The sequence below is a fragment of the Sceloporus undulatus genome, chromosome 1 (assembly GCF_019175285.1).
Source record: "Sceloporus undulatus isolate JIND9_A2432 ecotype Alabama chromosome 1, SceUnd_v1.1, whole genome shotgun sequence".
Classification (NCBI taxonomy): Eukaryota; Metazoa; Chordata; class Lepidosauria; order Squamata; family Phrynosomatidae; genus Sceloporus; species Sceloporus undulatus.
Genome location: NC_056522.1, coordinates 313,415,144 through 313,427,093, shown reverse-complemented (window position 1 = coordinate 313,427,093; position 11,950 = coordinate 313,415,144). Strand labels below are relative to the sequence as shown.

At 44.7% G+C, this 11,950-nt stretch overlaps 1 protein-coding gene across 5 annotated transcripts in view; it reads left to right on the top strand.

The window, feature by feature from the left end:
- Positions 1 to 735: 735 nt before the first annotated feature.
- Positions 736 to 11,950, top strand: part of ACTN1 (actinin alpha 1) — a 127,831-nt gene continuing 116,616 nt past the window's right edge. For all 5 annotated transcript variants that reach the window (XM_042466031.1, XM_042466013.1, XM_042466023.1 and 2 more), the window contains exon 1: positions 736 to 1,008. In XM_042466031.1, coding sequence (XP_042321965.1) covers positions 901 to 1,008 — 108 coding nt within the window. In that variant the 5' untranslated portion in view covers positions 736 to 900. The remainder of the gene's footprint in view (positions 1,009 to 11,950) is intronic.

Sequence of the window (11,950 nt, the reverse complement as noted above, 5' to 3'; positions counted from 1 at the left end):
ATTAGTTGGAGATATATGGAATTATGTATATAAGTGTGTGTGTGTGCATGTATATATATATACACACATATACGTATTAGTAGTTGGAGGTGTATGAGAGAGATGCATGTATATGTGTGTGTGTGTGTGTGCATGTATATACACACACACACACATATTAGTAGTTGGAGGTTTATGAGAGAGATGCATGTATATATAGTTGGAGATCTATGACAGAGATGTATGTATATGTATATTAGTAGTTGAGATATATGAGAGAGATGCATGTATATATATATATACACACACACACACACAGACACACATATATATTAGTACAGTACTGTAATCGGAGATATATGATATATACATATATAAATATACTATATATGTATATATATGTATTCTATATATATTATGCACACACACCCATCCATCCCTCTCTCTCTCTCTCTCTCTCTCTCTCTCTCCAACTAAAGGCTACCCACACACTCAAGCCCGGGGGCTGAAGGGGAGGCCCTCCTCCCTTCCTTTCCCCAGACGTCAGGCGAGTGTGCAAAGAGGGGGGAGGGAAGTGGGTCTGGGAGGGGGAGCCTCTCTCAAAGCGACCTATAGGAGCGCTGGGAAGTTGGGATTGACACTGGAGAGGTTCAATGGGGGTCCGGGTGGCCCTCCAAAATGAACTTTGGGCAACTCTTCTCGGCCAATGAGGCCCTTGGGGAGGCTGGGCTCCTGCTGGCCCTCCCCTCCCTCCTTTTCGGTGGCTCTGGCGGAGGGAGGGAGAGAGACCTGCCTTCCCCGCTCCCTCTCTCTCTCTCTCTCTCTGCGCTCCGGAGGGACCTTGCAGCCTTAGCTTCAGGGGAGCAGGAGGAGGAAGAAGGGAGGAAGGGGAGAACAGAAGCCAGGTCCCCCGAAGCAGGAATGATGGACCACTATGACTCCCAGCAGACCAACGACTACATGCAGCCCGAGGAGGACTGGGACAGGGACCTCCTCCTGGATCCAGCCTGGGAGAAGCAGCAGAGGAAGGTCAGCACCGGCGCCAGGGCAAGGGGAGCGGAGGGGAGGGGGGAGGACCCGGGCCCTCCTTTTCCCGGACGTCTCCTATCCAGGAGGGATTCCAAAAGGTCCTCCTTTTGGAACAGGGCTGAGAAGCATGGGTTCATATTGGATCTTTATAGCTCGAGGTGGCCAGACTTGGTCCTCCTTTTTCCGGACGTGTCCTCCATTCCAGCCTCTTGTCCAGAAGGGATTTCAAAAGGTCCTCCTTTTGGAGCAGGGTTGAGAAGCATGGGTTTTTATAGCTCGAGGTGGCCAGACTTGGTCCTCCTTTTCCCGGACGTGTCCTCCATTCCAGCCTCTTGTCCAGAAGGGATTCCGAAAGGTCCTCCTTTTGGAGCAGGGTTGAGAAGCATGGGTCTTTATAGCTCGGGGTGGCCAGACTTGGTCCTCCTTTTCCAAGAAATGTCCTCCCTTCCAGCCATCTGCCCAGGAGGAATATTTATCTCCACATGAGAAGCATGAGTTTCTATCTAGAGTATCTGGGTCTTTTTAGCTCCGGGTGGCCAGACTTGGTCCTCCTTTTCCAGGGCATGTCCTCCCTTCCAGCCTCCTGCCCAGGAGGGATTCCACAAGGTCCTCTATTTTGAGCCGGGCTGAGAAGCATGGCTTTATACTTCTATGGGTCTCTTTAACTCAGGGTGGCCAGACTGGGTCCTCCTCCTTTTCCCGGACCTGGCCTCCGTTCCAGCCTGGTCTCCGGGAGGGATTCCAAAGCGTCCTCCATGCTGAGCAAGGCAGGAATTTATACTGATGTTGGTGTTTTTTGGCTCAGGGCGACCAGCCTTGGTCCTCCTTTTCCAGGGCATCGCCTTCCTTTCCGCCTTCTCTCCAGGAGGAATTTCCCAAAAGGTCTTCCATTTTGAGCAGGGCTAAGAAGCATGGGTTGAATATTCATAGGAGTGGGGTTTTGTATGGGTCCTCCATGGCCCAGCAGGGATGCAGACCTTAGGTCTCCAGAGTCAGGCATGTGTGCCTCGGAGTCGTTTCCCACTTATGGCAACCCTCAAAGGACCCTATCATGGGGGGTTTCTTGGCAAGATTTGTCCAGAGGAGGGTTGCCATGGCCTTCCCCTGAGGCTGAGAGAGTGTGGCTTGCCCAAGGCCCCCCCAGTAGCAGAGCAGGGAGGGATTCAGATCCTAATCTCCAGAGTCATGTGTGTTGTGTGCCTCCAATTCAATTCCCACTTATGGCAAGCCTAAGAGTAACCTATCATGGGGATTTTCTTGGCAAGATTGGTTCAGAGGAGGTTTGCCTTCCCCTGAGGTTGAGAGTGTGTGACTTGCCTAAAGCCACCCAGTGAGTTTCCCTTTTTCTCGCCCTTGGCCTCACAGAGGAGTGTGAAAGTGGACCTGGGTGGGGGTGCTTTGGCAACCCTGAACCCCACCCAAGGAAGGATTGGTTTTCAGGAAAGATGTCTGCCCCTCTGTTTCCTCCTCGACCCCTTTTCTCCTCCACCACTATCCCCCAAAATAAAACCTGTCACAAAAATCCTGTCACGTGTGGCCCTACCAGGAGAGCTGTATATGTGTAGACACAAGAGTTGTGGAGCTTGGCCTGAAGTTGTGGCATGGGCTCCACATCCTGAGAGAAGGGGGGGGGGGATACTCACAAACCAGAGAGCTTGGGCTTGTCTGTGTGGTTTTCTTATTTTCATTGCCTTTAAAAAAAAATAATTGTGAGAGGAAGGGTGGGACATTGGGGGTGTTGGAGTTGTGGGAGGAGAGAGGTTGCAGAAATATAATAACAATTGGTGTGTCTGTGCTTTTATTGACTGTTGACTTATGGCAACCCCAATAATTTCATAGGGTTTTCTTAGGCAAGGAATACCTCAGAGGTGGTTTTGCCTGTTCTTTCCTCCAAAATACATCCCACCTTTTCTTCCCGCTCACAAGACCTTGAGACTCAAAAGGCAGCTCACACATTGAATAGATTCCAGTTTCAAGTCAGCCTTAAAACCTGGAATTTTTAGTTTAGTGAGTCATTTAGCTTTGGTGCTACAACAAACATCAAATCCCAGAATCCCACAGCATGGAGCTATGGCAGTTAAAAGTGGTGTCAAACTATTATTTCTGCAGTGAGGATGCAGCCTCAGACTATACCTACACTGTCCAACACACAAACTATACCTACACTGTTGAATTTGTGCAGTTTGACCCCACTTTAACTACTGTGGCTCTACCGCATAGAATCCTGAAATGTATAGTTTGGGGAGACCCCGGCACACCTTGGCATACCAAAGATCTTGTAAAACTACAGATCCCAGGCTTCTCTATAGGAGGGAGTGACTGCACTTAAAGTGTCAAACTGTGTTATTTCTAGAGTGTCAAACTGTTATTTCTACATGTCGATGAACCCTTAAAACTCCAGTTGTCTTGTAGAAAAGTCAAGCAACCCAAGAGGAGAGGGGTGGGGAGGATTGGGCGCCTCTTAGCCAACTATCTGTTGATCCGGTTCCTTCTAGCCTTCCAAGAAACTGCAGTGGTGTCACCTGCAGTCTTATCTTAGAAAGGTTTATCTGATGGATTGGACCCCCCCCCCTCCCAGTGTGGTCTGGAGGGGATTGAATCCCCCAATCTCCTCCCCTGCCTTTGCCTAACCCTGTCCTTCCCCTCCCTACAGCCCTTCAAGCATGATGATGATGGCTCACTTCAGTTTTGAATGGCGCGGTTTTAGGGCTGGGCCTGTGCAAACACTCATGTCCAAAAATGGTAACATTCATCCCATTTTTAAATTTCAGGAGACGGGGGAGGGCTCTTAGGAGAGGCGTTCTTCTAACTCCTTCATCTCTCAAATCTCTTCTCTCCCCGCACCCTCTGCTGGGCCACCAGCGCTGCCTGCGCTGTCCCCAACACAACCCCAAGGCATGTGGTATTAGCTCACCCTGGAATCCTAAACACTCAAATCTTTTCCCCTTCAGTTCTTTGGCAGGCACCAGAGCCCAGCTAGGAAGAAAGAGACGCACACCTCGGCCTCCTAGGAATGTGCCATGGGGAGGTCAGGGGATAAGAATGGCTTCTCCATCTCAGACCTGAAGGATTTGGAATTTCTTTCCCCCCCCCCCCCCCCATGAAGAAGGACAGAGGGCGGGTTGGCTGGTGGAGGTGACTTACAAGCATATTTTAAAAGGATTTTTTAAAAAATTAATTATAAGGAGCTCTGAACCAAAGTGGGAATATGTCAGTCAGAAGAGAGCATGCCAATTAGAGAAGACTCTTGTTGTTTTCCCTTGCCTGGTTTTCAAAGGATGTACAGTACAGATACTTTAAAGGATGTGTTTTTCAATGGAGGCAAAGTTAATTAAAGGCCTTCTGTCTCCCCCCCCCCTTTCCATTGCCACCAGCCTGTCAGTAGCATGCATCCTAGCTTGACAAGGCTTCCCAGACACAATAAAGGCAAGAGAAGTAAAGCGTGAAAATAAGGGGGTGCTTTGTGGGAGAATAGAGTTTGTGATGGTGGGTGACCTTGGCATGATAACAAAGAGGAGAGGAATGGTAACTTAATTCTCTGACCATGTGGTGAGAATGTTAAATTGCTGGCCCATGGGATCTACCAGCACTTGCAGCTGATAGATTATTTTAAACATCCCTCAAGAATTATAGGCAGATGGCCCTCCATTCTCTTTTTTCTTCTTCTTTTTTTGAAGGATAGCATGATTTGCTGACTAGTAAATCTTGTTTGGGTACTAAAGGGGTCATTTCTCTGTCCCATGTCTTATGTGTAGAATGAAGGGAGTTGCCCCTTGTTTCTCATATACTATTTACTTGTGTTTTTTACAGTGAAAAAGGCATTTATCTGCCGAGTAGAGTTCATGTGAAAGAAGCAGAGAAAATTAAGAATTTTTCAAAAACGTAATAAAATGATACCTCATAAAAATTCATATTTTTAAATTATTATTTAAATAAGGTAAAACCTACAATTTAAACCTAGAGGAAGCATGGTGTAGTGGTTTGAGTGTTGGACTAGGACTCTGGGAGATTAGCGTTCAGATTCCCCATCAGCCATGGAAGCCCTCTGGTGACCTTGATCAAGTCACATTCTCTCAGCCTGATAAGAGAAAAGCAATGGCAAACCTCCTTTGAATAATCCGTTTCAAGGATACCTTATCACAAGGATTTAGGATTTTTAAAACGATGAGATTAAATTGGATTTTTTAGTACTGAATTCCCAAGTGTTTGCCTCCCTCCCCCAAAGTCCCTGTGCTGTGTTCTTATCACTCACCTTCCACTGTGAGGAAACTTGTATGTGGACTTTATGTTTGACTCTTCCTAAGGAGAGTACAGTATCATCCAAAATGCACAAAACAATGATACCTTTATTGGGACAACTAAAGTGCATAATACAAATGTTGCAAGCTTTCAAAGTTTCACTAGCGTCTTCATCAGGCAAGTGTGTTAAAAATCAAAGGGGGGGGGGAAGGTGATGTTAATCATAGGCCTGCAATTTGTCAAAATGTGGTTGTTGTCCTCAGTTTAGATGGTATGGAAGGGTATTTAGGCAGGCCTCCTCCTGGCTTTGTGGATACTGGGAGATTCTTCCAGTCCAGGAAGTAAACTTTAATGACTACCCCTGATATATCTTCCTAAAGAGATTACTTCATGCATTGAAAAATCATACGACTTGGTGGACCCAAGTGTGGTAGTCCTGAACTCTTTCTGGGGAGAAAGCCCAACTCTGGGGCTTACCATTGTGAAAGCAGAGCTTTGAAAATGTGTGTTATGGGAGGAAAATCTAGTACAAAAGATTAACTTTTCCAAGGTTTGGAAAACAACCTAGTATTACCTTAGCCCATGGCTGAGGAACATTCTCAACTCCAGCCAGCATAGCCAATGGTCTAGCATGATGGGAGCTGTAGTCCAACAATGACTCATTACCCATGCAGTGGCTTTTCCCAGCGTTTTCTTTTACAAGAGCCCCTCATGCATAGCATGCAAATTCCAGACTGGGCCTGGAGGCTGATTGTGTTCAATAATGAGCCTCCTACTTGTGGAGACTCTCTGCTAGATATTAGAACTGAAAAATTAGGGCTCTAAAATCTCAAGAAGAGCCTCTTTTCAGAGGCAATAAATGTCTGGATGTAGAGTACAGTAGGGAGGAAGAGGAGGCAGAGCTATTGTGCTCATTGCTGCATTCCTACACCTGTGTAGATCTTACACATAAGGATAAGATCTGATTAGTGTTGCTTAGATTTTGTAGGTTAAAAGCCACATCAGACTAACTAGCTGGAAATGGATGTATAATATTCCATATATATGTTACCTACTATCCTGTAATTGAGAGATTGGGTGGTGCAGGGCCTCTGAGGAATGAATTCTTAATTTAATTCAAACCAAACTGAATTCACCTGTAAACTGAAAACTTTAATCTAGTTTTGAAAATAAATGATAGAAAGCTCTGAAGTGTCTATGCCACCTTTGCCCTAACATCCAGGGGTGTGGCAGCATTTCCTTAAAGTGTTCTTCCATGTAGTAGACATATGATGTCAGTCACTTGTTTCCTTTGTACATTTGTATGTGTGTAGTCAGAGAGCACTGAGAATCTAAGGACTAACCAGTGAGGCCATGGCTGCATTTCACACTACTTTAAATGCTTTAGCTCCATCCTATGGAATCCTGGGATTTGTAGTTTTACAGGGTTTTTAACCTTCTCTGCCAAAGTGTGCTGGTGACTCACAAAATGACAAATTCCAGGATTCTGGAGGATGGACCTGTGGCAGTTAAAATGATGTCAAACTTCATTGTTTCTACAGTGCAGATGCACCTTTCATGAATGTTTCTCAAACAGAAGGATGCAGGATACTAGAGGGATGCAGGGGTATGGAAGAATAATTCTGCAGCCTTTAGTGGAAGAATAGACTGCCAGTTCAAATTCACTGGGTCCTCCTGAGTCCACATTTTGGGCAGGGATCAGGGTTTAGAAGGAAGAGAAAAGCAACAGCTTTTAATAAGTTTTTACCCCACTTTTTATAACTGTTTTTAATTGCATTTGCTTAAACTTTTGTAAGACACCTTGGGTCCCAACATTGGGGGGAATGTGGCATATAAGTTCTCGATGTTGCAGCTGCTGCTGTCATGGATCCAGGACTGATGCTAGTCTCACTTGGTTGGGGTAGGAATTGTTCAGCCTGACAGATGTTGTGAAACTTTGGCTCTCAGCAGACCTGGCCAACATAGCCAATGGTGAGAATGCCATGAGTTTCAGTTCAGCTACTTCTAGAGGGCTGCATAATCCCCACCCATGCTTAGGCTAAAGAGACAGTGAGATGGTAGAAGTTTAAAAGCTGGGGGGGGGGGGGCAAGACCAGCTAGCTAGGCAAATGGAAAAGAAGTATGGGGAATGATTAATTTAGGGAGGGACTCAAAAGAGATAGCACACATTTAGAAGTGGGCATGATTTCTAAAGACGGAGAATTCTTAAGGAGACAAGCTTTGTTAGTCTCCTTTAGCATAAAAACAGAAACATGAGAAGAAAGGAATCTAGCAGCACCTTGGAGATTAACATAAACCACTGTCTTAAAAATGCTGGGGTGGGGACAGCCATAACTGATTATGACTTGAAAAAAAGAGAGAGAGCGGAGCTAGAAAATAAGCTTTAGCACTGTTTCTAAGATTTCTGGGGAAGGAAAAAGGATGGGGAAACAGGAGTTAAGATTTCTGAGTGTACAAAATGGCTGATATGAGAGATCAAGCCCCATCAGATATTAGGTATTGCCCCAGACAGGATAGCATTCATTTTAATGTTAACATCAACACAAAACTAAAAATCAGCAAACAACAAAAGAATGACAAAACAGATACAGAAGGAGTAAAATAAATAATGCATTAAAATTAAGGAGAATAAAATTCTCTGAAATGTAGGGCGGGGGAAGCTTCATTCTTACAGGAGAATGTTCTCCATTTGGGTGTCTTTAGTCACCATGTATCACCTCACATGGTGGAAGGCCCTTCTGATGCAGATTCTTAAGCAGTGAGCAAGTCTAAATGGCAACAATCAGTCCTTCAGAAACATCTGTTGCCACCTAAGTGGGGTGAATATCACACAGCTTCTGGGATGCATGTATCTCCTCTCCCATTATTGCAGCCACTGTTGATTTTTTAAAACCCCTTTTTGCTTTTGTGTCTCATTGCTCACCCACTCTCTTTTAAGTGTGGCCTTCAAACCAAAATGTCATCCCTACTTGCCTGGTGGAATCACATATCTGACAACAACTAGGCATTTTACTGCACATCAGACTGTGTTTTCGTAGCAACACTAGCAGCCAGAAATAAGGAGCAGAGATGTAGACAGTGGTGTAGATTTAGGCGTACAGGGTTGAAGCACTGGGACCTTTTCATTAGCTGATGACATCTTCAGTCGCTTCCCTCATGTTCTGTGTCTCCACAGAAGTTAGCTCCAGTCCTCACAGTGTGTGCGTTTGGATGAGGAGGAATTCAAGGGTGTGTGTGTGTGTGTCATTCCATTGACAGAACTGCCTCCATCAGTAGAAGAACCACTCCTTGCTCCCCCGCAGTCCCCTATACAACCTCCAAACCTTCTCTGAAGGGCTTGGAAATCACCCATGAGAGAGAGGTCTTTGGGTGGTTAGGAGGGCTCTACTAGAGGGAGGGTACAAAAGTCCAATTGCACTAACCAACTTCCACTAAAGTAATGTTGGATTTAGGCTAGGGAACTGAAGGAATTTTCCCCCCAAGACGCAACATATTACTGTGATACAACCATATTCTGTTGTAATCCGGAATATTTTCAGATGGCCTCATTTTGAATGAGCCATTAAGATCTGTCAGCTTTACAAAAGGTCTGTTCTTAATAGAGATGAAAGCTTGATGTGGTTTGTTGATATGTCTCATCACAATACTTTTGTTCTTAAAATCTCCTTGAGGGCATGTTTGTGGGTACTGTCCTGAGTGTCTAGGCTTCAAATTTCCAGTAGGCCATTCCCTGTGTACCCTCTGTAGTTGTGTGTACTACAGTAGGATAGCTTGTTATGGATGTGTCTGTAGGCGCAACATTTTCTCAAAGGATGAGAACTTTTGTAATTAAAGGCGGGGTGCAGACCGCCAAAAAGAGGCGCCTCCTCGGCGCCTCTCTTTGCTGCACAGGAGCACCGCCGCCTACATACGGCACTGCACAGCTGCACAGCAAAGAAGGAGCTGTAAACATCGGCTCCTTTTTGTGGTGCAACAAAGCGCCAGAGACAGCTCTGTTACATCGCAGCTGCGCAGCGCCATTTGTGGATGGTGCAGCTGCGATGTAATCATTGTGCGCGCCGTTTGTATGGTGCTGCACAACTGTGGCGCACTGACGATGTGCTAGGGTTGCGGAGCGTGTGTACGCGCCACCCCGAGGCAACCCTAGCACATCATGGATGCGCTGCAAAGGGCCCATCTATAGAGGGCCATAGTTAGCAGTCTTTTGAGAGCTGTGCATAGCAAGAATTGGAAAAAGGGGATCTCAGTGAGTTGGAGCTTTCCTGTGCAAGGCCATATGGGAAATATGACAATACAAGTATATTTCCAGTTGGTTCCTAGTAGGCAAATTGGTTCCATAGAAACAGAAAGCAGTGTGCAAAGGAGGAATGTAACCTGAATGAATGAGCACACTTGAAAGCAAATCTGCGCTACTTCAGATTTGCCCAGAGCTTGGAAAAGTGACTTTTTGGTCCACAACTCCCAGAAACCCTCAGCTTTGGAAGGCAGGCTTTGGAGAGAGCACTATTAAGACATGGCCAGCTGCCATGCTGGCTGGGGGATTCTTGGAGCTACCATCCAAAAATGTTACTTTTCCAAGCTTTGGATACATAGCACCCGAGGGTTTTTGATTTTATATCATCCACCTTTAAATGTTGCAACATGTACAGTATTGGATTAGTGTCTGAATTTTCTCACCTCTTTGAATGCGTTTTTGTTGACTACTGCTTATATGTGAAGAAATTGACTTTTATTTCATTTATTTTATTTATGGCCATGAGATCTTGAGAGGAGTGGAATTGTGAAAAGGGAGTGTTCTTTCAAAAGCATATCCTCAAAAGAAAGGCTCTCCTCTCTCATTCAAACAATGCCATCACCACAAATATACAAAGATTAGATAGCTCTGTTCAAGATCCTAAAAAAGAGGAGCTCTCTAAAGTTACAAGATGTTATTGATGAGGACTTTGTGGAAAAACACAGTTTTCCCATGTGTACGGTATTTTTATAAAATACGGTATTTTTATAAAATAGGACTGAGACCCTGCAAATTCTGCTGGCTTCAGTTATCATGGGACAAATGAACTCTGGAAGGCCACCATTTTCCCCTCCTCCCATCTACATACGAGGCTGTGTGTGAGTGTGTATCATGCACTGATATTTATTTTAAAAAAGGGTGAAAAGAACTTTTTATGATTTTTTATAAGTTTCTATATAGACCTTTGTAGTCCCATAACTTTGTGGGATGGGTTATGGGATTAACATGCTCTTTGCTTTTAACTCAACTATTTTGAAAGTTTCTACTGCTTGGACTGTTTGATCCTTTTCCAATCCACTCCCTGGCCTATCAGTCTCAAGTAACTATTGTCCGTCTAAGGCACACCACCGCAGCAAAAAGTACCCTTGCAGGGTTTGAATGGGGTAACTGCTGTTTCTTATTGTTGCGTAATGAAACTTGGAATATGTTCTGAGCTGGTATAATTGCAGTATGATGCAGAGAGGCTGGGATTTAATGCTGATTACACATCTGTGGTAGGTAAATTTCATGCAAGTAGTCACCGGTTTGAAAATAAAACACATATTTTGGGTTCTAGGAACAATTAATAGGTAAAGAAAGTCAGATTCCACTTTTGATGGAGGCCTTTAAAAAAAAAATCTGCTGCTCCCAAACATGACATATCAGTAGAAAAATAGATATATCCTTTTTGGGAAACACTTCAGTTGGTTTATAGCCACCCCTTATATAAATTGGCATGAAAATATGCAATGTAATCCATATCAAGGTGGATCTGACTCAGAATCTGAGAAAATAAGGTGCTCATCTTCTCCAGATGGCCTCCTGTATAGTGATGAAACATATCTTCTCAGAAGGATGAAGAATATTTTTTTCTTCAAATTCCTTTAGCAACAGTTGTTCTTATTTATTTGAAATGGCTTCAGCAAATTAATTTCACAGAAAAGAAATCTACTGTTTTGAAAAAAGCTAATTAATGTTAATTCTTTGTTTTCTTACAACCTCTATATGCCAGATTACAGAGCAATACACTGCCCACAAGTTTATTATGTTTTTACTTTTGGGTTTACAAGAATAACCTTTTTAACCTAGCTGACCAGGTTTAAGAGCAAAAGGGGAAGGGGAAGAAGCTTGAAAGAGTTAGTTTCTTGGATGACAGTTCTCAGAATCCTCTAGTTTAGCATGGTCCTTAATCTAATAAAAACTGTAATGGAAGGCTACAGAGAGTATTTGGATATCTTGAGGCACCTGAAACATGAGTTGTGAAGGAATATAGTCTATATCTGTGTCAAAGAACAATTAAATAGCAGGAGAATCATGAAATCAAGGGATATATTTGGGAGCCTCACAAGCAGCATAACACAAAACTTTTTTCAGTTCACTGTTCTATAAGGTTCATCTTAAAATACCAAACAAAGGCGGGTTATAGACCGCCCATTTGGGGCGGTCTACACCCGCCCCTTTCCCCGGTGTATCGGGGCCTCAGTGTGCAGAGTGGCAGCCGCTGAGCCCCGATCCGCGCTTTTCAGGCTGTGGGGAAGCAGCAAAATGCCGCTTCCCCGCACTCTGAAAAGGGTGTCCCTGGGGCTTCAAGCCCCAAGACACCCCTGCGGCGGGGAGAAGGAGAAAGGGGCCGCTTGGCCCCTTTCTCTTTTAGTCCGTGGCACGCGCCATCTGAAGGCTGGCGCCCAGCGGACTAAAACCAGGAAGGAG